The sequence below is a fragment of the Puma concolor genome, chromosome D3, assembly GCF_028749965.1.
Source record: "Puma concolor isolate L17-30 chromosome D3, mPumCon1.1.hap2, whole genome shotgun sequence".
NCBI classification, from domain to species: Eukaryota; Metazoa; Chordata; class Mammalia; order Carnivora; family Felidae; genus Puma; species Puma concolor.
Window position 1 is genome coordinate 49,552,017 of NC_141678.1, and position 26,970 is coordinate 49,578,986.

The following is a 26,970-nucleotide window of genomic DNA, read 5'->3' on the forward strand; positions in this document are numbered from 1 at the left end:
ACTATTCCAAAAACTGGGAGAAGAAGAAGGAGGAGGAGGAGGAGGGGGAGGAGGAGGAGGAGGAGGAGGAGGAGGAGGAGAAGAAGAAGAAGAATAAAAACTCTTAAATTCGTTCTATGAAGCCAGTATTACCCTGATACCAAAATCAGAAAAAGACACACACACACACACACACACACACACACACACACAAAAGAAAGAACTACAGGCTCGTATCTCTAACGAACATATGTGCAAAAATCCTCAACAAAATACTAGCAAACCAAATCCAACAATACATTAAAAAAAAATCACTCACCACCATCAAATGGGATTTATTCCTAGGATGCAAGGGTGGTTCAATATTCACAAATCACTCAACGTTATACATCATAAGAGAAAGGATAAAAACCATATGATCATTTCAATAGATGCAGAAAAAGTATTTGACGAAGTACAACATCTATTCATGATAAAAGCCCTCAACAAAGTAGGTTGAGAGGGAGCATAGCTCAACATAATAAAGGCCATATATAAAAAACCCAATGCAAACGTCATACTCAATGGGGAAAAACAGAACTTTCCCCTAAGGTCAGGAACAAGACAAAGATGTCTACTCTCACCACTTTTATTCAACATAGTACTGGAAGTCCTAACCACAGTGATCAGACAACAAAAATAAATGAAAGGCATCCAAACTGGTGAGGAAGGAGTAAAACTCTCACTATTTGCAGATGACATGATACTATATATAGAAAACCCTAAAGATTCCACCAAAAAAACTGCTTGAACTGATAAATGAATTCAGTAAAGTCACAGGATACAAAACCGGTACATAAATCTGTTGCATTTCTATACCCTAATAATGAGGCAGCAGAGAGAGAAAACAATCTCATTTACAATTGCACCAAAATAATAAAATTCCTAGGAATAAACCTAACCAAAAAGGTGAAATGCCTGTACTCTGAAAACTATAAAATGCTGATGAAAGAAATTGAAGATGACACAAAGAAACGGAAAGACATTCCATGCTCATGGATTGGAAGAACAAATATTATTAACATATCTAAACTACCCAAAACAATCTACACATTTAATGCATCCTTATCAAAATACCAATAGAATTTTTCACAGAACTAGAATGGACAATCCTAAAATTCATGTGGAACCACAAAAGACTCTAAGTAGCCCAAGCAGTTTTGAAAAAGAAAAACAAAGTTGGAGGTATCACAATTCCAGACTTCAAGTTATATTACAAAGCTGTAGTGATCAAAACAGTATGGTACTGGCACAAAAATAGACACATAGGTCAATGGAGCAGAATAGAAAACTCAGAAACAAACCTACAATTATATGGTCAATTAATCTTCAACAAAGCAGGAAATAATATCCAATGGGAAAAAGATAATCTTTTCAACAAATGTTGTTGGAAAAACTGGACAGCTACATGCAAAGAAAAAGAAACTGGTACACTTTCTTACACCATACAGAAAAATAAATCCAAAATGGATGAAAGACCTAAATGTGTGAGACCTGAAACCATAAAAATCCTAGAAAATAGAATAGGCAGTAATATCTGGGATATCGGCTGTAGCAACATTTTTCTAGATATGTGTCCTGAGGCAATGGAGATAAAAGCAAAAATAAACTATTGGGACTGCATCAAAATATAAAGCTGCACAGCAAAGGAAACAATTAACAAAACTAAGAGACAACCTTAGATATTTGCCAGTGACAAAAGATATTTGCAAGTGACATATTGATAAAGGGTTAGAATGTAAAATGTATAAAGAACATACACGGTGGCACCTGGGTGGCTCAGTTAGTTAGGTGTCCAACTCTGGATTTCAGCTCAGGTCATGATCTCATGGTTTGTGCGATCAGGTCCTGTGTTGGGCTCTACACTGACAGCGAGGAGCCTGCTTGGGATTCTCTCTCTCCCTCTCTCTCTGCCCCTCTCCAGCTTTAATGCTCTCTCTCTCTCTTTCTTTCAAAATAAATAAACTTGAAAAGAAAGAACATATACAACTCAACACCACCAAAATCAAATAATCCAATTAAAAAATGGGCAGAAGACATGAACAGACATTTCTCCAAAGACATCCAGATGGCCAAAAGACACATGAAAAGATGCTCAACATCACTCATCACTGGGGAAATGCAAATAAAAACTACAGTGTGCTATCACCTCACACCTGTCAGAATGGCTAAAATCAAAAACACAAAAATCAACAGGTGCTGGTGAGGATGTGGAGAAAAAGGAACATTTATGCACTGCTGGTGGGAATGCAAACTGGTGCTGATGCAGAAAACAGTAAGGAGGTTGCTCAGAAAGTTAAAAATAGAACCACCTTACAATCCAGTAATTGCACTACTGGGTATTTGCCCCCCCACCCCAAACACAAAAACACCAACTAAAAGGAATACATGCACTCCTATGTTTATTGCAGCATTATTCACAGTAGCCAAAGTAAGGAAGCAGTCCAAGTGTCCATTGATAACTGAATGGATAAAGAAGATGTGGTATATATATATATATATATATATATATATATATATATATATATATATAATGGAATATTATTTAGCCATAAGAAAGAATAAAATTTTGCCATTTGCAACAACCTGGATAGAGCTAGAGAGAATTATGCTAAGTCAAATATGTCAGCCAGAGAAAAACAAATATCATATGGCTTCACTAATATGTGGAATTTAAAAGACAAACAAAAATAAGCAAAGGAGAGTGAGAGCGAGAGTGAGAGCGAGAGAGAGAGAGAGAGAGGCCAAGAAACAGACTCTTAAGAGTAAGCGGATGGTTACCAGGAGGGCGGAGGGTTGGGGAGTGGGCGAAATACGTGATGGGGATTGAGGACTCCACTTGTGATGAGCACTGGGTAATGCATAGAACTGTTGAATCATTATCTGGTACACTTGCAACTAACATGACATTGTATGTTAACTATATCAGAATTTTAAAAAGTAATAAATAATAGTCACACAAGAAACGTAGCTTTAGCTTCAAGCTGTGGATATATGACATGAAATTTAAATACACTTACAAGAATCTGAGCATATTTCACTCTTCTAACAATCACTAAAGATAGAACTCAAGAAAAGACTCTGTTTAAAAAGAATTAGCAGAATTTTACTCAAGGCACTGTGCAATTGATATCATTATTCAGAATCTCCCTGGTTGCTCCTCTTTTTTTGTATATATTAGCAGCAAGTGTTGTTTAATATTTAACTCATTATATACATTTTATTATAGTCACTAGCACTGAAGACTAAAGATTGAATTTTAAAGTCTTAATTACCTAGTTGATTTGTTTATTCTTTGAAAATTAATCTCCTGGCACGGTGCCTTTCAAATAATAGCCATGTAGTAGATGTCTATAGCTAATATGTAGTAGCTAGTAGTAGATGTAGTAGCTAATATGAATTTAACAAATTGGTTGTTGACTCTTGCTTTTATGAGCACACCTTTGGTAATGTCATTCTCTTGGAAAAGTTGATGAAACAAAATTTTAAGCTCACCTGTGTACGTAAAATTTTAAAAAGTATGACTGTGGTTAAGTAGTATCATAAATATAATATGTGAGTGCAGCCAATATTAAATAGTAGGATTCAAGCACTCTGCTACCAGGCCATCATTCACAAGCCGGCAAGAACATGTGCATTTCATTAAAGTCAATGGAGTGTACCCGTTCATCCTGGCATTATTCATAATCAAAACATTTCAATTGTAGTTAACGCACACAAAAAACTGATTTAAAAGTCAAATAAGGAAATTAGTTCTATGTTCCCCTGTTCCAATTCCACAGTGACATCAACTAGCCAACTTTAGCCTTAGGAGGTATGAAAAAAATATCTAATACAATGAATGGAAAACCTAAAGAATCATAGATCTGTTGAAACTAATGTTTTTGCAACCAATTCAACAAAAACCTATTTAGTACTACAAAATAACCCTCAAACTACTCTATTACAAAACCACCAACCTCATCCATAGACTAACTTCTAGATTTCCAAAATGGTGAATCACGATCTAGAGGATTTATGTAAGAAATACAGCCCATTTCTGGGAAAAAAATTGAATTGAACTGTGATTAATTGAAAAATATTTTCTATACAACACCCAGTGCTCATCCCAACAGGTGTCCTCCTCAATACCTGGGTGTTGTATGGAAACCAATTTGACAATAAATTTCATATTAAAAAATATTTTCTGCAAACACATTATAAAGACCAGGGGAATTTTGTCCTATTTTAAATCTCTTAGATTTCTCAATCATAGTCAACATGATTAACAGCACATTGTAGACATTCTCTTCACCTTTATTTCTGTGATCCTCTTCTTTCTTGCTTTTTTAAGTTTTCACCATTTAAATATCTTCCTTTTTTCCATGAAAAAAAAAATTCTCCATCGATTCCCACTGTGTGTGTCACCAAGGACTCTGTCCTTCATCCCTTATTGTTTTATCTTTACATCCAGTCATTTGTCTCCCGCCAATGAAATGCACTGTTCTTGAATATTTGCTTCCTTGTGAGCTTCTGCCAAAACTTGTGTGCTTTGTTGTCATTGGCAGATATCCAACTAGACCCCAACACTCAACAACAGCAACAACAAAAAGGTACTGAAATTCTTTGACTTTCCTGAAAAACATTTTTGTAACCATTGCATTCTGGCTCTTCTGCAAGCTCACCATCCTGAGTTTGCAGGTATTTTATTTGTTTTTAGCCATTCTGATACCTTTCTTTCAAAGGGTTCCAGTCTCTTCAGTATGGGGAAACATGGTTTTTATTTTCCCAAGTTTATTTGATCACCAGAGAGGGAGCTGTTTGTATGTCTATGCAGGCACCGTGCACCCTTGGGAGAGGGCCAGAGGATTGCTTATCTGAGAAGAGGAAAGGCTAATGATGGGGCACATGGCTACTGATGGGGGCACAGAGGCAGGGAGAGGATTCTGACTTTGATCCTGCACCCAGCTCATTCATCTGCTTGCCTAGAGCTGTGGTGACAGCTTCCAGCCACACCCTTGCCTCTCTTGAAGACTCTGTGTGAAAGGATACACACTAGCATATTTTGTCCATACTTCCTAATGGCTGGAAATAACTTTGAATCACAGAGAGAGTCATGTAGGGGCTCTTATACCCTAACAGACTTGGATGGTCTTGAAAATTGATTGTCAGCAAAGCAGGTCAGCAAACCTGAAAAAAATACCTGACCAATTGGTAGAGATTTCTGTACAATGATTCTTGGTTTCATGTCTTCCTGTTCTTTACCCCCCTTCATAATTTACACAAACTCTTTCAAACTCTTTTTAGTGGAATTTCCTGCTTCTGGTTTCTCTCCGTTCAGTCCGTATCACCTGCCTGAGAATAATCTATAAATTGTTGGTGTACTGCTGTCCCTCACATGGTCTCATCCTAAATCCTAGACATTATTTCAAGGCTTTGCCTCAACCCAACCATCTGACTCCTGGCCTTCTTCTTACTTCTTCAGTATGTTCATGCACTGGGACCTCATGTCCTACAGGTGGGTTCTAAATCCAAACCCGTGTGGTTAGCAACCCCCTTCTGCTTCACACTTCCATGGAGCTCTTGTCTTGACAATTCTGTTCAATGAACACCAGTGAGTGACTCCAGTCATCCCAGGACATGTGCTATCAGTCATGACTTATAAATAAATACAAACTACTCTTCAGGGACTCTAAGACAAAATATTAATTACTATCCCTTTATTCTAGCTATAAGCGCCCTGTATGTATTTTGTGAGAAATGTGTTCTGAAAAGTAGGGCAGTCTTCATCAACTTAACTCTTGACCATAGTGAATAAGACCCTTTGGTGATCTTGCTTTCTCTCCTACCTCACCTTACGTCATCTCTCTCCTCTGCTCAGTACCCCCTACGACCCTCATCTGGATCACACCAGCTCTTAACTGTTTAAGGCTTTCACCTGTGCTGCTTCGGCACCGACTGCTCTTCTCCATCTGTTATATGGCTCTCTCAGCCCAAGTCTCTGATTAGACGTCACCTGCTGAGGCAGGCATCCCTAAAAGACATCATCCCTGTTACTCTCTTTCATAGTGTTCTGTAATATCCTGCAGAGCATCTAACAAAATCTAAATGATACCTTTGTCTGCTTGACTGACTCCCCTCATTTAGATAGTAAGCCCCTAGAGGTCAGTACCTGGTCTGTTTGCTCACCATGGCATAACCAGTGCCTAGCACCAGTATGGATCAATAAATATTAATCAAAGGAATAAAATATTATCAGAGCTTTCCTTAGCTCTAGGTGATGTTAGAGCATCACCTTAGTAAAGGTGAAGAGAATTTTACAGGCATATATATTGCCTGTATATTTAAGATATTAAAAACTGTATTTAAATCAACGGATCCAACAAATGATGTTATTAGGAAAGTCTGATAATTTGCTCTCATCCTCTTGCTGCAGAGACGAGGCTACAAAATAGAAATAGCATGGTCTGGCTCCCTGGAATTGAAGTCATTGCTCAAGGACAGTGAATAATGCTATAAAATCACTTCTACTATAAAGATCATTATCTAAAGTCATTATCATACATAGGGCATTCAAACTTCACATTGAGCTTTCTTTCCTAGTACTTCAATCTTGACAATTCACGAAACACCCAAATTTACTTTCTGTTTCTCAGAAAGAGAGGATAAATCAAGGAGACACTTGAAAATTAACAAGTAATCACAAACTTATAAAAGTGCAGAGACAGCCCTGTGTTTCAGTCATTATAAACATGACTCTTTATCTGCCTGCAAACTGTCCTTATTATTCTTCTCAATTTAAAAAGCTGCTATCACCACTTTTGGAGTCATAGCCAGAATATCTTCCCAACTTCAGGGTAAATAAAGGTTTCTTAGGACACTAAAAAGCATTAACCATAGATGAAAAAATTTTATTTTTCTTTGTCAAATTTTAAAATTTAAGTTCACAAAAGGTAATTTATGTTTTTAGAATTTTTTTTAAATGTTTATTTATTTTTGAGAAAGAGAGAAAGACAGAGCATCCGTGGGCAAGGGGCAGAGATAGGGAGACACAGAATCGGAAGCAGGCTCCAGGCTCTGAGCTGTCAGTACAGAGCCCGACGTGGGGCTTGAACTCACGAACTGTGAGATCATGACCTGAGCTGAAGTTGGACGCTTAACTGACTGAGCCACCCAGGTGCCCCAATTTATGTTTTTTAAAGATTTTATTTTTTCAAGTAATGTTTACATCCAATGTGGGGCTTGAACTTACAACCCTGAGATCAAGAGTCGCATGCTGTACCGACTCAGCCAGCCAGGTTCCCCAAAAGGCACTTTAAATAAAATAAACAGGTAAACCACAAACTGGGAAACTATTTACAATACATGTATCTAACAAAGGACGTATATCCAGAATATATGAAGAACTGCCATCAACAACAGACAAGTGATTGGGCAAAAATGAGAAAAAACTTGAACAGACAGATCACCAAAGAAGATACAAAGGTTCAAAGTACATAAAAAGATGATCAGCATAGGGGCACCTGGGTGGCTCAGTCGGTTGAGCGTCCGACTTTGGCTCAGGTCATGATCTCACAGTTTCTGAGTTCGAGCCCTGCGTTGGGCTCTGTGCTGACAGCTCAGAGACCTGAGCCTGCCTCAGATTCTGTGTCTCCCCCTCTCTCTACCCCTCCCATTCTCATGCTCTGTCTCTCTCTGCCTCTCAATAATAAACATTGAGAAGTAAAAAAAAAAGGAATGAAGTACCGATACATGTTAACAATCTCAGAAATGTTAGGGTAAGTGAAGGGAGCATTTACAAAGCGTATGTTGTCCGATTCCTTTCAGATGCGTCTAAGAATGGGCCCAACTAACCTACGGTGATAGAAATAAGAAAGTAGTTGCTTGGAGAGTACACAGGAGATGAGAGGGTGAGAGGGAGATGGTGGGGTCTTGGATTGGAATCGACTCAAGAGGGCCATGAGGCAAATCTTTAGGGTATGAGATTTAATATCTTATTCTGACCATTATACAGGGTGTAAACAATTGTCAAAACTCATTGGATTGAAATTTTAAGATTTGTTCATTTTATTGTATAGAAAGTGTACCTCAATTCAAAAAATTGATGGACTCTATTATTAAGCAAATCTCTAATGTTAAGTCATTCAGAATATTTCTCTACTTTCTAGCCATGAGAAGTATTTTAAAAATTCTTGTTCTACTGAATTTAATATACTTGGTTTACAAGGTATGATGGAAGCATTAATTTATCCCATTTCATTACATTAAGCCTCTATTTCTTATGACGTTCAAAACATAAAGATAAAAAACATTGCTCAAAGGGAAAGAAAACGCTGAAAAGCAACTACAAAAAACCCCTGCTCTGAATCAGGATCGGTTCAAAGATGAATGTCATTGCTTCAGTACACCAGCAAGTGGAGTAGTTACACTTTGGGAAGAATTTCATCTTCCTAACCACTGAATTATTCTACAGGGCACTTTAACCAGACCAAAAATTGACTTTTGGGTGTAGCCACAATGGAAATGACGGATCATTTTAATGCAAGAGAAAAAGATTGGAAACCTTGACCCTCTAGATTACTTTGCACCTCAATGAGAAGGGGAAAAAAAAACACTTGCAGATCAGCTTATTAAAATACTATGTTCGTGTAACTCAGGTACCAGGAAAATATTTAAAAGAACGACTAAATTAACTGTGGGATGCCACTTTTTCTTTGTTAATTATTTCCATACAAGAACAATAACGTACATCTTTCTCCTACCAAAAAAAAGACCCCAACAACTCCACCGTTTATTTTAAGAGATGTGGGAATAACAGTGTCAGTTTGTGCAGAATTTGCAAGCTCTTTGAATACTAGAGTCTGTCTGAGAGTGGGTAAGGCTGGCATAGACACTTTTTTTTTTTTTTTAATCCTGAAGCATGAGGGCTTTTCAGTTGAGATGGTTAGGCCATGAATCTGAAGGTTTACGCTGCATTTTTAAAAATATCACCATGTTCATCAATTCTTATAAGATTTGTAAGGCTTAATTCTCACATAAGCTCAGGAAAGCTGTAGAAAAGTCCGTAACTATCCCTTCCGACCAGCTTCTGTAATCCTAGGTTTACAGACAGGAATGTTCTGGCTGATGATGGGAAGCGTGTCCCTGGGTGTGCACAAAGGCAGGGCCTCCAGCTAGGGGCACTCACAATGTGGGTAACTATCCCCTTCACGCTCTAACCTTAATAATAATCCAACCTTGATTCTAGCACCATACTACCTCTTCTCAGTTCTCCTCATTCCCCAGCGAAGCTAAGTGCAGAGGAACCAGCACTGTGTGCTCCAGAAAATGCCCCGAGCCATGCCCAGTGTGGGGCTGGAGTCCCCACTAGGACAGAAGCCACATCTCTGCAATCTGGAGTGCTCACGAATAGGAGATGTGCTTCCTCTCCTTGGAGCTGAGTGAGCACAAGGACACGGAGAACACATAAACAATAGTCCCTTCTGGGAACTGTGTCTAGGAGAAAGCATCCACAAAATGCAAAAATCGAGGCGTGAGCACGGCTTTTGTGGATTGACTCTCTTCAGGGGTGCCTCAGTGATGACCAGGCACTCCTAGGACTAGGACTACTCTTCCTTTAAAATCACACACCACGATCTCGCGGTCCGTGAGTTCGAGCCCCGCGTCGGGCTCTGGGCTGATGGCTCAGAGCCTGGAGCCTGTTTCCGATTCTGTGTCTCCCTCTCTCTCTGCCCCTCCCCCGTTCATGCTCTGTCTCTCTCTGTCCCAAAAAAATAAATAAAAAAGTTGAAAAAAAAAATTAAAAAAAAAAAAAATAAATAAAATCACACACCACAGCAGCTTTTCCACAAAGGTGGCCCCTCTGCTCCGGGAGAGAGTATGCTATCAATATGTTAAAAGGTATTACCCTCAAATGTGTGTATCTTTTTGCTCAGACATAAACCCTGCCTGAAGATTTTCTTCATGAAAATCCAAGGAACATTTCTCAGTTCAATGACCTTAAGCGATGATTTTGAATTACTTCCACTCATGAAAGAGAAGGAATGCATTTTTCTCCCCAGGATCTATAAATGGAGGCTGAAGGAAGTAGAGGATCCAGAGTAAGAAGATTCAAGTTTTAGACTCTGCCTTGAACATTCTATCAAGGTCCCCAAGTCTGTGATGGTGCAATCTGGACTGTATTCTCGCTTGCAGGGATTCACGGGATTGTCTCACAGTGAACATCATTGCACTATGCAGCGAAGGATTTTTAAAGAACAATGAGAAAAATATGTAAATGAAATGCTGCTGCACATGCACTCCTAAGTTTGAGTTTGCCATGAAACTGACAGGAGTCTTGTGTTCTTCCAACTCGGGGGCAAATAAGCCAAACAATGTCTTCCAAGGGTAGATACATAAAGGGTAGAGATACATAAAGGGTAGAGATGAGCGGTAAAGAGGAAAATACACACAGAACCTAGTAACAGAAGACATATTGATTACAAAACGAAACAGAAGGTTTACGTGGGGTTAAAGAAATGAAATGGAGAGATAATGTCTGTGTCTGTTTTTAATGAGGGTTGAGTTGCTTCCTCTAGCAGATCTAGAATGAAGACTGCAGACAAACCAGGCAGGAATGAAATGGTCGCTGTAGAGGCCCCCAGGCAATTAAAGCACATTCAGGAAAGGGCTGATGTATGTTTGTGGTGTGGTGGGAGAATACCCAGTCTGACACTGAGTCAGCAGAAGCATTGCCTGGTGCTCCCTTCTCTGGGGAAGGCAGAGACGGGCTGCACTTTAGCATGGCTCCTGACACGTAGGGAAGGACGTGTGGGGAGTGAGGATGTAGTATGTTCTGTAATAATCTACACGTCCATAGGTTACCACAGCTGCCTGAAAGGAGTGTTCAGGAAGCAAGATACTTAGAGGTGATTTTCTGTTGGCATTCACAGAAGAGTGGACGCTGAGAACCAAGCCTGAGAAAAGAGAAGAAAAAGCTCTGGGGTTTCCCAGTCCCTAACGAGTCTTTGCAGTTGTACATTCACAGAAACCTGGAGTTTTGTCTGAATTTGACAGGATTTTCCTTATGCTTCAAATGTTATCCATGGAAAATGCTTGTATTCATTATCTTTAAAGATCTTGGATAGTAGTGCCTTGAATTTAGTATATCCTTAATGAATAATTATCAAGTGAATGAATCAACCATGTTCCCAAATGAGGAATGTGTCTTACATTAATTAAAATAGGAGTCAATAATGTGCACAATACAGCCTATATTTTCTTTATTACTGCCATTTGGCAAATTGAGGACACGCTCTAGCAATTCAAATCTCCCTCTGAGGTAAGTTTAGTAGCTATCATGATAGATTTTGGCAGCTCTCTCCTGGGGTCCCCAAGGCTCACTAAACATTTTAGGAGGACGCCGGACATTATCCTAGTGGCCGGTGAGATAACCCACTTCCAAGTGTAGGAGAGGAAGCGTGGCCCTGCCCGTTGGAACCAGTGAGCTCTGTACTGAGGTCTCAAATGAGTGCTGATGGCGTGAGGGACCGAGGGAATGCAGTTTGGCTCCTTTTTACTTGGTTCAAACTCCAGGTTTTCTATTCCAGAGTTGTGGAAAAGGTTTTCACTGCCTTATATGCTAGGGAAGAAATAAATCTCAAGTGGAAAGGGAGGCTGGGCAGAGGCTGGGGGAGACTGAGAGCCAAGGGTGGGAGGTGAGAAGGGAGGGGGAGCAGGCAGGGGCTGGGGGATCTCTGAGCAGTAGCCCCATGGTGGGAGCTTAGTGGAAAGGGGAGCATTGGACCTTGGGCAAGTTAGGCAACTCACTAGTTACCTGATAATGACAAGAGCCTTAGGATCACAGGCTGCGGACTCTGAACAGAAAAGGCAGCACCGTGCTAACTCAGTGTTGAGGCTGGAGTACAGGTCTTGGAGAAGCAGGCCTGCAAGCTTCTGGGATCTGCACCGACCAACATTTTCAGTGGTTCCCTCAATAGCATAGTACCTACCTGGACCCCTCCCAACTCCAGCCCACCAAGTCATCCATTCTGGCTGGTCGGGAGCTCATAGGCATGACTACGTGTGCCTGTTTTCAGAATGAGCTTTTAATTCCTCCTAAACATTTTTTTAAAGTTTTTTAAATGTTCATTTATTATTGAGAGACACAGAGAGACAGAGCATGAGTGTGGGAGGGGCAGAGACAGGAGACAGAACCCGAGGCAAGCTCCAGGCTCCGAGCTGTCAGCACAGAGCCCGACGCGGCGCTGAAACTCACAAACTGCGAGAGCATGACCTGAGCCGAAGTTGGACACTTACCCGGCTGAGCCACCCAGGCGCCCCCTAACAACATTTTTATATGTCCCCTTCTTGTCTTCATTTTCTGTGGGAAAGTTTCCTTCTCTTTCCCAGGAGACAAGCTCCTATTCAGATGATAGCCATCTAGCTGCTCCCATTGATAGAGAGCCTTTATGTGCATAGGCTGTACAAACCTTATGTTTAATAATCTCAGTAACCCATAAAAGCTACATATTGTTACCCCCACGATATAGACAAGTGCTAAGCAAGGTCACTCAGCGTGTGTTCTGGCCACTATGTCAGGCTGCTTCTCGATGTAGAGTGCTTTACAGTTTAGAACGTGCTTTCGCATACTTTATGTAGTTCTCCAGCCTGGGAATTAAGTGTTCTTTTGCCTCCGTTTTACAGAAGGTAACACTGAAATGTAGACAGGTCATGTGACCTGCCCACATTATGTCTTTCACAGCAGCTGAGCTGGGATGCAAACTTGTGTCCTGTTCTATATCCCATGCTTATCTAATGGCAGAGTAGAAAACATGGAGGCTCCCAGATATAAACTTCCTCCATTTTCTTTATATCCACCTTGGAATTTATCTTTTTTTTCTTTTTACTTCCTCTATCTCAGGGAGAAGCTGGTTCTATCTATTCTATGTTCTTAAAGGTTCTCTCGGTTGTTCACGAGTGGCTTTATCCTGTTCCATTTCTTCACCTTTCAAGTCTTTCTCTAAGCTCCAACCGCTGTTTCTAATCACCCAGTAAGGGCACATTTTCCTTAGCAATGTCCCTGTATATCTCATACACTGTTCCCCACCCCTCATTAATCTGCAACTAATTATGTCTGCTCTGTTTTTCTGCGCACTCCATGTGCTTCCCCATCTCCATTCTTCTGCTCACATGGATTAGAAATGTTGTCCTTTTCTCTACTTGCAGAAATTCCATTCCTCCTTTAAGAATAAGCTCAAATGTTGTACCTGCTATGACTATTTCCCCAGTTACTCCAGTCAGATTTAATGGTAAATTCTCTGTGTTCCCAAAGCACTTTGCTCACAAGGAAAACACATCCCTTACCACATGAGAAACGTGTTTGTCTCCACCTCTGTTTCAACTTATGGGTGTCAGCACAATAGAGACAAGTAGAGAACTTTATTTACCTCTACACACCTGGAAGCAATAAGCATGGCCCTTGGCTGTTGAAGGGATGAATGCATGGATGTACAAACGGATGGATGAACAGTGATTCAGTTACTACTCCAATTTTTCAACATGTCCCAAGGAGGGCATGATCTGATTTCAGGGTTTTTTCCCCTCATTTTAAATCTCCACTATTATCCTGGGAATTTGTCTTGTCTGCTTTGTGAAAATATTGTTTTAAATAAAAAAAAAAATGACTTGCTGTATGAAATCATGGAAAAGGAGAGGGACTGATATATCATTTTTCTTGTAAAAGTAAATATATTACTGTCATCCAGGTGATCAATGTTACAGATAAGCATCCAAAAAACTTAAAATTTATTTTTAAGTTTAAAAAATAAGATAATAGGAATTGATCTTCTTATATTAATAAATTCTATGTTCACATATAACATAATAGCAAACTTCATTAGATTGGAATAATGAGTTTGGGGAGGTAGGGAGGAAAAGGGAGAACCTACGCTGAATTATGGAAGTCAGAATTTATTGTAAGCAATGCGGTTTTATTACTTTCAATACTATAACCTGCCCATAAAGTCTAAGGAGGCATCTACTTAATGACATGGATGCTTACTTTATAGCTGAATCTTTTTGCCTAAAAACCATTGTATATGCAAAAGTCATGAAAACAATTTTTCTCTTTAAATAAGTTACAGGTGTTCCCTCTATTTCTCTTATATTAGCAATAGCTGAATTAATGAGGTTTTGCTGTATTCATAGTGGAAGGCCCTTCTGGGGAATACAGTCCAATGTCCCAGGAAAGTGTTAAATGCTTTAAAAATAAAAACAGGAAAATGCTATCTTCTTCAAATGAGATGAACATCAATTATTCATTAAGCTAGATATAACTGAAATCTATCTTCAAACTCTTTGGTTTCCTTTGTGAATTCCCCAAGGATCACGGTTTACTCGCTTCTCTACCCCACCTTCCAAGACTATACACCCCAACGATGGCACCTAGACTTTGCTTTCTGGTGACAGTTATCACTGTAAGAACAGGTGTTTAAAAGAGACATGATAAGGTTTTCAGATATTCTTGTCATTGCTCTGCTCATCTATAGTTACCCGAGATTCAAATATAAGGAAAGGTTACTCACTGATTCTGGGTATAGGTTGCAGGTAATTTACTGGCTCCCATCCTGGAAAAGAGAAAGGCAATTCATTCTGAGCTGTCACCACAGAGCCAGATGCAGGGCTCAAACCCACAAGCCGTGAGATCATGACCTGTGTGCCGAAGTCGGATGCTCAATCAACTGAGCCACCCAGGCACACTGTATATTTAAAAACTTTCTACATAAAGATGCCTCAATGCCTCTACTATTTTATTTCTAGCAAAGAAAATCATGGAGTGTGGGGAGGAAGGGTCATGAAATACAATATGTCACTCTTGTGTTTCTGGGCTACTGAAGAGGTGACAGGCTTAATGTCACTTATCAGGAAACTGGGCATTGCCTTCAAACTTTGCACAGAGAAGACTGAGTCTTGTGCCTGTTTCCCCCACATCAGAGAAATAGAACTGGGGACTGGTGGGGTAGTTGGAGGAGGAATATGTTCACTGGAGAGAAGAAAATTTCCCTGCATTCTTTGTGTCCTTGGATTCTTTGTTTCAGTGTGTTAACAACCAATCATATTTCCTGCTTAGAATCTTTGTATACATCTTTGTTTATATACAAAGATGATATTTTCTGCTTAGATTCTTGGACTACTTGGGACAGATCTCTCTGAATAAAATTGGTATTCGGAATAGATATGCCATGTACATCTCCTGGCGTGGAGTATCTGTGGCTCACTGTTGGATACCTTGATCTGTGAAGCTTGGAAGAGTAAACGAACTAAAATCTAGGATGAAAGAAAAAAGGCTCTTTGAGGGAAGTGATCCCATGGATATTAAATCATCCAGAACTAATGTTCGTTTATTCTGTAGTAAAGAGCTCTAAGAAAAAAATCTTCGCGCTTTCCCTGAGCCAATGATTTTTCATCCTGATAATCAAGAAGGACCTCTTTCTACCAGATGGAGTTGCTAAATGTAACATAGCAAATTCCTTCTGGCTTAGTCATCTATAGGGAGAGAAGAGCCTCAACTCATTCGGGGAACAATTTCAGGGAACTGCAAGATGGTAATAATATGACTATTTAGATTTCTGCTTTCTAGATTACAGTTATAATTCTTCCCTTAAATAATGCATTATAAATATATAATATACAATACATATTATATACTGTATACTATAACACATATGGTATGTAATATATAATTTCAATGTATTATAACCTACTACATACTAAACTATGTTTACATATTAGATAATGTATTGCATGCTAAACTGTATGTGAATACATATCCTATTTTAAATACTTGTATATGTAATGTTTTGTTCTCTGTATGCTGTAAAATATCCCTTTCAAAGTATGTTGTCAAAAACTTGAACAAGTACTTAAGAATGGTGAAGCTAAGCAATGATAGGGATAACTCTGCTATCCTGTGCCATTTACATAACCTGCTATCAGTGTAACTCACTTATAATATTCATTTTCTAACCCTAATTGTGACAAAGGTCCTATTGGCTTTTGCCTTTTTAATCAATTTTTCACTAAATTTTATTTATGCTAAAATGTACAGTTTATACTTATGTCAATTAAATGCTATTCTCCCCTCTAAGATGATTTAAAAGATGTGTCTAAGGGCATTCTGAATTGTATTGTCATGAGTGTCCTGGTATAACGTATCAACTCCACTTGATTTAGTGATTTCTGCATTTTGGATGAAGGCATTTGTAAGTCATCTGTACAGCTCATCAATAAGTTAGAGGTCCTACAGTACAACTGATCCCCACGGGTTGGAACTTGATATGTAATCCACTGCTTCAACCCACTCTGATGTAATTGCAACTCTATATTTACTTGTTCACCCATGTAACAGTAGCATGATTAAGATCACACACTTGCGGCTTGGTGATAAGAACAGTGTTTAGGCGAGAACCCCAAATCTTCCTCCATAGAAAACTGATTTTATTCAGCACAGTTTCATTGTTTATATAATCTGTCACACAACCATGGGAGGAAATTAAATTGATGTGGAAAAATGGCTATTCAAAAAGTCAAATGTGGCTGCTCTTTTACCTCTTATGATACTATGGTAAGTTGCTTATTGATTGCATGAGGCATTGGTGTCATCAGGCATTGCTTTTAAGCTCTCTGGCTTATTTTTTTTTTTTTAATTTTTTTAAACGTTTTTATTTATTTTTGAGACAGAGAGAGACAGAGCATGAACGGGGGAGGGTCACAGAGAGAGGGAGGCACAGAATCTGAAACAGGCTCCAGGCTCTGAGCTGTCAGCACAGAGCCCGACGCGGGGCTCGAACTCACGGACTGCGAGATCATGACCTGAGCCGAAGTCGGACGCTTAACCGACCAAGCCACCCAGGCGCCCCTAAGCTCTCTGGCTTATAATGATCAAATGGTTTCCTTGAAAAATGTGAACATGACGGACTCTTTTCCCCATCTCCATGATGAATCAAATATATAAGGCTGTGCAAGGTCATCTGCCAATTTCTCTTACCCTTTTTTTATTAGTTGTGGTAAGAGACAGCATGAGATCTATCCTCTTAACACATTTTAAAATGTACAATATTGTTTACTCTAAAGCACAATGTAGTACAGCCGATCTCTAGAACTTTCTTGTTCATCCTGCATGATGGAAACTCTATACCCATCGAACACCAACTCCCAATTCCCCTCTCCCCAGCTCCAGGAAACTACCATCCTCCAATTTCCTAAGGGTCTCAGGAAACCTGACATCAGGGCATAATAATGAAGTCCCGTCAGGGATTGGATACCCCTCGCTGGTCCTGTTTGGCTCTCCACACATCACAGACTGAAATATATGAGTTAGATAAGCGCATGTCTTGTACGTGTTGTAGTAAATTTGCTGAACACAGGGAGGATCCAGTCCTACTCCTCTTTATACCTTTCCTGAATCTAGTTTTGTGCCCTGTATAAATATCCATTGAATTAAATTAAATTTAAAAATTTCTTTTCCCGGTAAAAATCTCTTTTCTGATAAAAAGAACGGAAAGTAAATGCCATTTATTTTTCAGCTAATGGATTATCTCATTAAGAAAAGTCCCCTCCCTCACGACTTAGTAAGAGTAATGGTGTGTATGGCTCTTAAAGGCTTTGACGGTATCTTCTAAATCATTGTTATTCCTGGGGCGCCTGGGTGGCGCAGTCGGTTAAGCGTCCGACTTCAGCCAGGTCACGATCTCGCGGTCCGTGAGTTCGAGCCCCACGTCAGGCTCTGGGCTGATGGCTCGGAGCCTGGAGCCTGTTTCCGATTCTGTGTCTCCCTCTCTCTCTGCCCCTCCCCCGTTCATGCTCTGTCTCTCTCTGTCCCAAAAATAAATAAAAAACGTTGAAAAAAAAATTAAAAAAAAATAAATAAATCATTGTTATTCCTATGTTTTTTTTTTTTTAATGTAGCCTATGATGTTGGGTTCAGTCCACACAGTCAACATAGACTAACTTCCTCACTACATGACCATATTTTAAATAACTACGAATATTCATTTCTGTGCAAATGAATTAAGTCTCAGCATGCAGGCTTGTTTCACATAACAGAAATTAACTGGGTTTTGACCAGAGCCCCTAAAATTAATATGGTTAAACCTCACATCTGGTGTACAGGTTCTTATACTGTGGTTGTAAGATTGATTTTGATATTAAAGGCTTCGTTTAGTGGTACAGACAATCTCATGAAACAGGATCTTTCCCTTCTCAACAGGACTGGCTTCTGAGTCATTTTTGGTTTTGGTAGTAAAGCACGTTTTTTTTCACCTGTTGAAACTTGGCATAAGCACCACACTAAGTGAGTAGGTCTAGAGCTTTGATGGAAAATCAATTAAAAAAAAAATAGCATTTCACTGATCCTTTTCCTCAGGGTTGGAGAGCTCCATGCATCATAAATAGCACACTGAGCCAGACAGAGCTCACATTCAAGTGAGAGAACACAAATAAGACCACAATGCACTTCTCTCAAAGTAATTCCTCTGGCCACAGTGAGAAACTAATCATGTTGTTTATCATCATCCTTACCTAGGAGAGAATAGCAGAGATAGGAAAAGGTTGGACAGTTTCCTAAGACCATGTGGCAATTTGTTGTTGAAACTGAAATAGGTTTACATTTCATGAATGAATGTTTTTTTCATCTTCCAGCTAAACTCTTCAGAAATGTGATTATCAATACCGTCAATTTTACATACTGGTATTCTGATTAAAAAAATGATCAAAGTGAAGTTTAGGTCCTTTGCTGTCTCATATTCTGTTGTTGGATTTAAAAGTTTATTCCAGAGGCACCTGGGTGGCTCAGTCAGTTAAGCGTCTGACTTCAGCTCAGGTCACGATCTCACAGCTTGTGAGTTTGAGCCCCTGCGTAGGGCTCTGTGCTGACAGCTCAGAGCCTGGAGCCTGCTTCAGATTCTGTGTCTCCCTCTCTCTCTCTGCTCCTCCCCTGCTCACTGTGTCTCTCTCTCCTTCAAAAATAAATAAATATTAAAATAAATAAATAAAATAAACAGTAAAAAAATTTTTTAAGTTTATTCCAATATTTTCTTTTGAAATATTAATTTGGCCTAACCTTCCTTTTTTTCCTATTTTCTTCTAAAGTTACTTGGATGCGCCATTATTAAATTAATAATAACCACAATAACATCCAGCATGTAATCCTTTTAGATTTAAATTATTTTCCGAATATTTTACGATTATATTTTCACATCTTAGTCTACAGCATTTTACTTTTAATAACTCCACATTATTGAATCTTTCCAAAGCATTTTTATAGAAATGGCCATTTTTTTAATGCACTGACATGTCATTGGATTACATAATTTATAACTGAATTGAATAATTATATGAACAAGTATAATTCCCACAGCAGGTTTGGGAACAAACACAACTGGCTCTTGGTCCACATATATCCCCACAGGTGGGGTCAAAAGTTTACAGGTAAGCTAGAGGGATAATAGGTGGCCCTCTTATGTTATGCTGGCTTTGAGACTCGATCAGTAGGTTACATCTAGAGAAGAGAAAGCATTGCTTCACTAGGCAAACCATTTAAGAAAGGGTTAGCTTAAAAAAAACCCTTCTATTGTATTTTATACTTTGTGTATGCATTACTTTGATATATATATATATATATATATAGAGAGAGAGAGAGAGAGAGAGAGAGAGGAGAAGGAGACAATAAGTTTAGGTATCTTGCCCAAGATTCTAAAACTAGAGATAGAACAAGGATGTGGCTCCAGAATTCTGCCTCCAAGTCCATCCTTCCAGTATTCTTTCCTTCTGTCCCATGAGCCCTAGGATAGAGAAGGCTGTAGGGGGTGGGGAGACTGCTACCAGTCAGGAAGGGGGCTTGAGATAGCTCACAAGTGGTCATCAAGAAAGCACGGTAAAGAAGAGAGAAGACAAAGTGATAAGATAGTCTTAGGAATTGGCAACCGAGAACCCTGCCATTGTGGTTTCATGAAGTTCACCCAGGTATTTCTTGACTTTGGGCCTCACTCACTGGTTCAAAACAAAAGAGGTTTCAGCAAACACATTTGGTCAACTGACACCACCAACTATTTTCAGTTTTTGCAACTCTGAAAGGACATCCTTCCTCTCTGGCAAACAATAATCAACACAGGAGAACCTCTGACCCAACAGTCCCATGGGGAGCTAGGGGAGCAAGCTTAGTAGAAATCTATGATGACAAACAGCAATTACATTGAAGGCATTTGAGCCTCACCATCCACTTCCTTCTAATCCTTGGGTTTTACAGGTTCTATCTCCATCAAGTCCTTCTTTGAGTAAGACGATAAGCACCAGTTTTGAAGAACCTCCTGGCATCCCAAAAGGGATGATCTTATAGTAGCTGTTTTAAAATGCCTCAGAAAGGATTATTATGTTTTTCCATTAAGTATTAATGATTTCGGTTTATATTAAATGCCTTCCATGTTTCTTGACTTGGCATTTTCCAAATTATTTTCTTCAAGAAGCAAATTAGAAAGGCATTAATATTTCTATGACTTTATACGGAATTCATAAAAAAGGTTAAGATCTCAAATGGGCATCCCTTCAATAAAATTATGTTAAATTGTGCGAAATGTTCATACATGGGACAGTAGTTTTATATACTTTCAAAAATAGCTTTTTCATTTTTAAACGATCTGGTTTCAAAAAATAATTATTGCAATCACTTGGCTATAAATGCGGTTGAGATTTAAAGCTTCCTTCATAATAAAACAGTATCTCATTTCAATATGCTTTTGCAAGCATTATTATAAATAATAGATTAATTATTTAGTTAACATGGGTACAAATGTAAAGACCATGTGAGTAAACCATTTATTTCATTTTCTTTTTTTGTTGTTGTTTACATTTTTTTCAACATTTTATTTATTTTTATGAGACAGAGAAAGAGAGAAAGAGTGTGAGTGGGGGAAGGGCAGAGAGAGGGAGACACAGAATCTGAAGCAGGCTCCAGGCTCCGAGCTGTCCGCACAGAGCCTGATGCGGGGCTCGAACTCGTGAACTGGGAGATCACGACCTGAGCCGAAGTCAGATGCTTAACTGACTGAGCCACCCAGGCGCCCCTCGTTTATTTCATTTTCTGAAGATCACAAAATGAGTTAACTAATTTTTAGTTAGTTAACAAAATTAACTGAAAGGAAATACAAATGAAAAAGAGAAAGAGGGCAAGATCCGGTGCCATTGTGTGTATTGAGTGCTCCTTTTCACGAAGCTGCGTTCTAGCTGGAGCCTCTCTGTGCTCTGCTGGCTGCTGAGGGCACCTGCGCCCATGCCGGGCTCCCTGAGCAAAGGGATCCAGCACTTTATGGCATGCTTTCTATAAAATAAAGTACAAAGTATAAATCATGTCCAGTGAGGTGCTGAGAAAGCTAGCCGAAGCAGCAGCCGCTGAAGGGACAACAGCCCTGAAAAGGGGTAGGTCTGACCCTACAGCTGTCTCTGGGGAAACCAATGAACCCAGCCTGCCTGGGCCCTAATTCTCTTATCTACAAAATGTCTCAAAGTCCATTTCAACTTTGAGATTCTAGCAAATGGGGCGAACATAAGTAAATAAATAAATAGGTTTTCATTATCATGCAGTCACCTTGTTTTTCCTGTGTATGTAGCAGTTTTCCTATTCGTGTTCTTATTTATATTGTATTGCTTCCTTCAAGAGCAAATTAGAAAAGTATTAAGATTTCTGTGACATTGTAAGAAACTGACAAAAATGTTTGAGATCTCAAATGGCTATCCCTTCAAGAAAATGATGTTAAGTTGTTTAAAGTTGCCAAGTGCTGGATCCAAACTCAGGAGGTCTGGCCAAAGGGTCCACGCGCTTAACCCTTATACCACACCATCTGTGGATGCTTCCATTGTTACATAAATATTTTTGTGTCGACTAACTCTGCCACATGCAAGCTCACTAAAGGAAAGCACTTGGTCTCTGTCTTCTCTGTGCCTCTGACTAGTACACACCGCGACACTCCGTAGGAGCAACCTGTGAGGTACAGGAATCCGGCATGGCACTGAAAACAAAGGGCAAACCTCTGAAATTGTCTGCCACATTTAAAACACACAGAGACACGCCCCTTCCTTCTTGTTCTTTCCTCTACTATGTGAAAAATGCTGGCTGCCTGTTACACAGATCAGAAAAATGGGTAATAGCATTAATAAAAACACCTTATGGGGCGCCTGGGTGGCTCAGTCGGTTGAGCGTCTGACTTCGGCTCAGGTCATGATCTCACAGCTCTGTGAGTTCGAGCCCCGCATCGGGCTCTTGCTGACGGCTCGGAGCCTGGAGGCTGTTTCGGATTCTGTGTCTCCCTCTCTCTCTGCCCCTAACCCTGTCTCTGTCTCTCTCAAAAATAAATAAACGTTAAAAAAATTAAAGAAAAAACACCTTATACATTTCCACGTCTCAGAAATATGAGTCAGACAATGAAGGAAGATCTTTCAGTGCTAAACTCTCCCTCACTCACTTTCTTCCTTCCTCCTTCCTTTGTCACTGTCTCAACAAATATTTGTTTTATTCCCACTACATGCCAGAAAAACAAACCGCTGGGTGTGTTATTAACGTTTCCACCCTAGATGCTAAAAGACAGAGGCAAGTAATATGAAGTAATGTCAAGAGCAATAAAAAGATTGCCAAAATTTATTGCGAACATACCACGAGCTAAATGTTAGGCCCAGGGCTTGATGGGCGTTATCTCACTCAATCCTCATTACAACTCCATAAGATAACACTATTATTATCTCCACTTGACAAATAAGGGGAGCAAGTTGAGAGAAGCTGAGGTCATATGACTCCTAAGGGACAGAGCAGGGACTCCAGCCCTGGCGGTCTGAGACTACAGCTTGCGCTCTTAACCTTTACACTCCACTCCCTCCAGAAGTAGATTCGGCCACGAGGCATACAGAGGGCATGCGTGAAATTGGTTTCATTTCCTTTCACAAGAGTCCCATAAATATAGTATCAGAGTGTTACAGGAATTGCTTCCAACATCCTCATAGACTTCACCCAAAAGCAGGTGGGTGGCTTGTAACAAGCTCCCCCCTCCTGGCTTTATTCAATCCATTTGTAAAAAAAAAAAAAAAAATTAATAATCTTGAGTTCCTCCTGGGCACAGACCTTCCAGTCTTCTTCTTTTTTTTAAGTTCATTTGTTTATTTTTGAGAGAGCTCACGAGCAAGGTAAGAGCAGAGAGAGGGAGAGAGAATCCCAAGCAGGCTCCATGCTGTAAGTGCAGAACCCAACCTGGGGCTCGAACTCAAAAACTGCGAGATCACGACCTGAGCCAAAACCAAGAGTCAGGTGCTCAACCAACTAAGCCACCCGGGTACCCCAGGTCCTTCTATTATTCTAAAGAGGCAGCTGTGGGGCAGGGAGTGTTCACCGATTTCAGAGCCAGAAGAGCTCTGTTCATTTGAATGGCCAGCACACTCCTTGCAGCCCCATCATGGGGATCTGATCCTATCACTTCTGGCTTGTCTTCTGCTGACCTCAACTGCCTGGAAGACAATTGTTCAACCTTAATATCATCTGGAGATACGATGATCTACCCTCTTAACAAATTTTTACATGCACAATACATTATTGTTGCCTATACATACAATGTTATACTGCAGGACTCCAGAGCACATTCATCTTGCTTGACTTTTACGCTCATTGATTAGTTACTCCCTGTTTTCCCCTTTCCCCTAGCCCCTGGCAACCATAATTCCACTCTTTGATTCTATGACTTTGACTATTTTAGATACCTCATATAAGTGGAATCATGCAATATTTGTCTTTTTGGGTCCGGCTTACTTCACTTAGCATAAGGTCCTCAAGGTTCATCCATGTTGCCGTATATTACAGAATTTCCTTCTTTTTCAAGGCTGAATAGTATTCCGTTTTATCCACTCATCTTTCAAAGGACATTTAAGTTGTTGCTACATCTTGGCTATTGTGAATAGTGCCACAGTGAACATGGCAGTGCACATATCTCTTCTAGATCCTGATTTTCGATTCTTTTGGATAAATACCCAGAACTGGGATTTGCTGGATTATACAGTGGTTCCATTTTTAATTTTTTGAGGACCTCCATACTCTTCTTCCATGTGACTATAACAGTTTTCATTCCCACCAAAAGTATGTATGTATTTACCCAAGAATTCAAAATCAAACTCTCAACTTCTATATTCTTTATCGTCATGTTCTATGGTCGTAGGTTCTGCTCTTTGTATGTGAGACTTACACTCATGTCCAATATTGATTCATTGAAGTTCTGGCTGAAGAGGAGCTTGAAATGATGCGTCTGACTTGGAAGGGTATTTATACTATTCCCCCGCTTCTCTGTGCTTTTAGGATTGTTTTGCTAACCACCATGATTCACATCAAGCCTTTTCTTTTCATCTGAAATTCAGTCTCTTTATGTTTTTGCACTACTGGCCCTTTCTGAGTAATCTCATCCACTTTATTGGCATTGATGACAAGTACCTTTACAATGCTGACTCCCAAGTCTCTAAACTGCGTCTCTTACTCGAGCTCCAGACGCAAATAAGAATGCGCTCAGTGTACGTGGCTTTTGGTCTCCTACAAGCACTAAAATCATGCCTATTTAAATAGGAAGTCCTCCTCTTCCAATCATACTCCTCCCCTAGTGCTCCCTCTCAGGGACTGGCACCACTCAGGAACCGAGGGACTTGGGACTCAGAGGCCTTGGGACTCTTCTTGCCATTAATAATCATGTTCCTGTTCTCGAATCCATCACCCTCCCCCGGCACTACCGCCACTTCCTCAGCTCAGGCCATTCTTATTTCTCACCTAGATAACTACAATAGATATCCAGGAAGCATCTTTGCTTTGGTTGGTAACAGTGATCTCACATTTAACATATCTAAAAGAGAAATCTCCTTTTGTCCTCAGCTCCCCAAATCGGCCCTCTCACGTTTGGCCACATCCCAGCTAATAGTATGATTACCAACTTGCTCAAGCCAAAAACGTAGAGCCATCCCTTAGCTCTCTCCTATCCACCCACATCCAATCTACCAGCGTTCACCGTCATTTTTACCTCAAAAATATATCCTAAATCTGATAGCGTGTCATTATTTTCACTGAAACTACTCTAGTCTAGACCACCTCATATTTCTCCTGGCTTACTTTAACAGCTTGTAAATGTTTTCCCTACCTCTCATTTTTTTTTTTTCCTCTAGAACCCCTCCCAAGTCAGAGTACTAAAAAATAAACCATCTCATTTCCTTGCATCAAGTTTTGCAGTGATCTTCTATTGCGATTGTTATAAGATGGAAACTCTTTACTATAGTCTGTACGGTTCCACATAAGCTGGACACTGCGTATATATTCACCCGCACCCACTATGCTCCAGCCATTGTGACTTTCTTTCTGGCTTCCTCAGTCCAGCAAGCTTGTCCCGCCTCAGGGCCTCTGTACGTGCCATTCCCACTTCTGTCAGATTTGCTCATGACTGGTTCCTTCACATCATCCACGATTCAGTTCAAATACCAGCTCCTCAGAGAGATCTTCCTTCACTACTCTAGCTAAAGTGGTGTCCCAAGATTTAATTTTATCTTTTCTCTTGGATAATGACCAAGTGAAAAAAGAAAAATATGGGCTTACTGAAGCAGATTATTTATAATTAGAAACCCAGTTAAAAAGTTTAAAATAAGAATGTGCAGAATCCATGGGCAGAATTCAAAAGTGCATATAGATCATGGCGGTGTATCAGAGTATCCGTAATTTTGCAGATCAAGTACAGGCACTAGATGATTCAAGTTGGTGACAATAAGTAGCATCAGCTGGTCTGAAGGACATAGAAGGAGGAGGAATCCCCCCTTGTAGGTAAGTTCCCAAAGCTGAAGAAGCCTGGATTTCATTTATCCTTTCTTCCTCTGCTTGCCTGAACTGTCTAAAAGACGCAATCTGACTGCCCAACAGAAAAACCACTTCTGGAAATACAATGTGATGAGATTGCATTTTAGGGTTTTGACAGGAGGAAAAACAAAGGCACAGTTGCCATGCTTTCTTTACTTAGTCTTCTGACATTATGAAAATTTTCAAACATGAAGAAAAATAGAAAAGCTCCATTTCTTAAGATCATTTTTCTCCCTGCTTCAGATGGAGCCAAGTGGTCTCAAAACTCCCCAACTACTGGGTGGGACCAGTAGTTTTTAAACTTCTAATTGCGTGAGTAAAGGTCTGGACATTCGTATGGTCAGTTTTGACATTTTGATCACTTTTTTAGTGCAATCATACCTAAAGTTAGTCAACAAATGCCTCCTGCTAGATAGAACTTGACTATTTTATTTAATTAATTAATTTAAAATTTTATTTTACTGCAGTAAGAATTCTTTCTTTAAAATTTTTTTAAAATGTTTATTTTTGAGACAGAGAGACAGAGCATGAGCGGGGGAGGGGCAGAGAGAGAGGGAGACACAGAATCCGAAGCGGGCTCCAGGCTCTGAGCTGTCAGCGCAGAGCCCAATGCGGGGCTCGAACTCACGAACCATGAGATCATGACCTGAGCTGAAGTGGGATGCTCAACCGACTGATCCACCCAGGCACCCCGCGGTAAAAATTCTTAACATCAGTCTACCCTTTTAACAAATTTTTAAGTGTAAAATATAGTATTGTTTAGGATGGGTACAGTAGTACACAGCTGATCTTTAGAACTTACTAGGGCTTGGGGCAGGAGAGTGAAGTTGATAAATAGCTGCTTTGCTTTTGCTGGTTTACGAAGCTCTGAACTATTTCGCCTTTTTTATTTTATTTTATTTTATTTTATTTTATTTTATTTTCATGTTTATTTATTTTTGAGAGAGTGTGAGTGGAGGAGACGCAGACAGAGGGGGGGCAGGGACAGAGGATCTGAAGCAGGCACCAGGTTCCGTGCTGACAGCAGAGAGCCCCATGTGGGGCTCGAACTTAGGACCGTGAGATCATAACCTGAGCCGAAGTTG

At 39.8% G+C, this 26,970-nt stretch overlaps 1 protein-coding gene across 4 annotated transcripts in view; it reads right to left on the reverse strand.

Moving 5' to 3' along the window:
- The window catches only part of CHST9 (carbohydrate sulfotransferase 9), a 245,564-nt gene that overhangs the window by 94,029 nt on the left and 124,565 nt on the right, over nucleotides 1-26,970 (reverse strand). For 2 of the 4 annotated variants that reach the window (XM_086682662.1, XM_086682661.1), the window contains one exon: nucleotides 14,562-14,603. The exons of the other annotated variants lie outside the window; for them this stretch is intronic. In XM_086682662.1, the coding sequence (XP_086538788.1) occupies nucleotides 14,562-14,603 (42 nt within the window). The remainder of the gene's footprint in view (nucleotides 1-14,561; nucleotides 14,604-26,970) is intronic. 4 annotated transcript variants of the gene reach the window in all.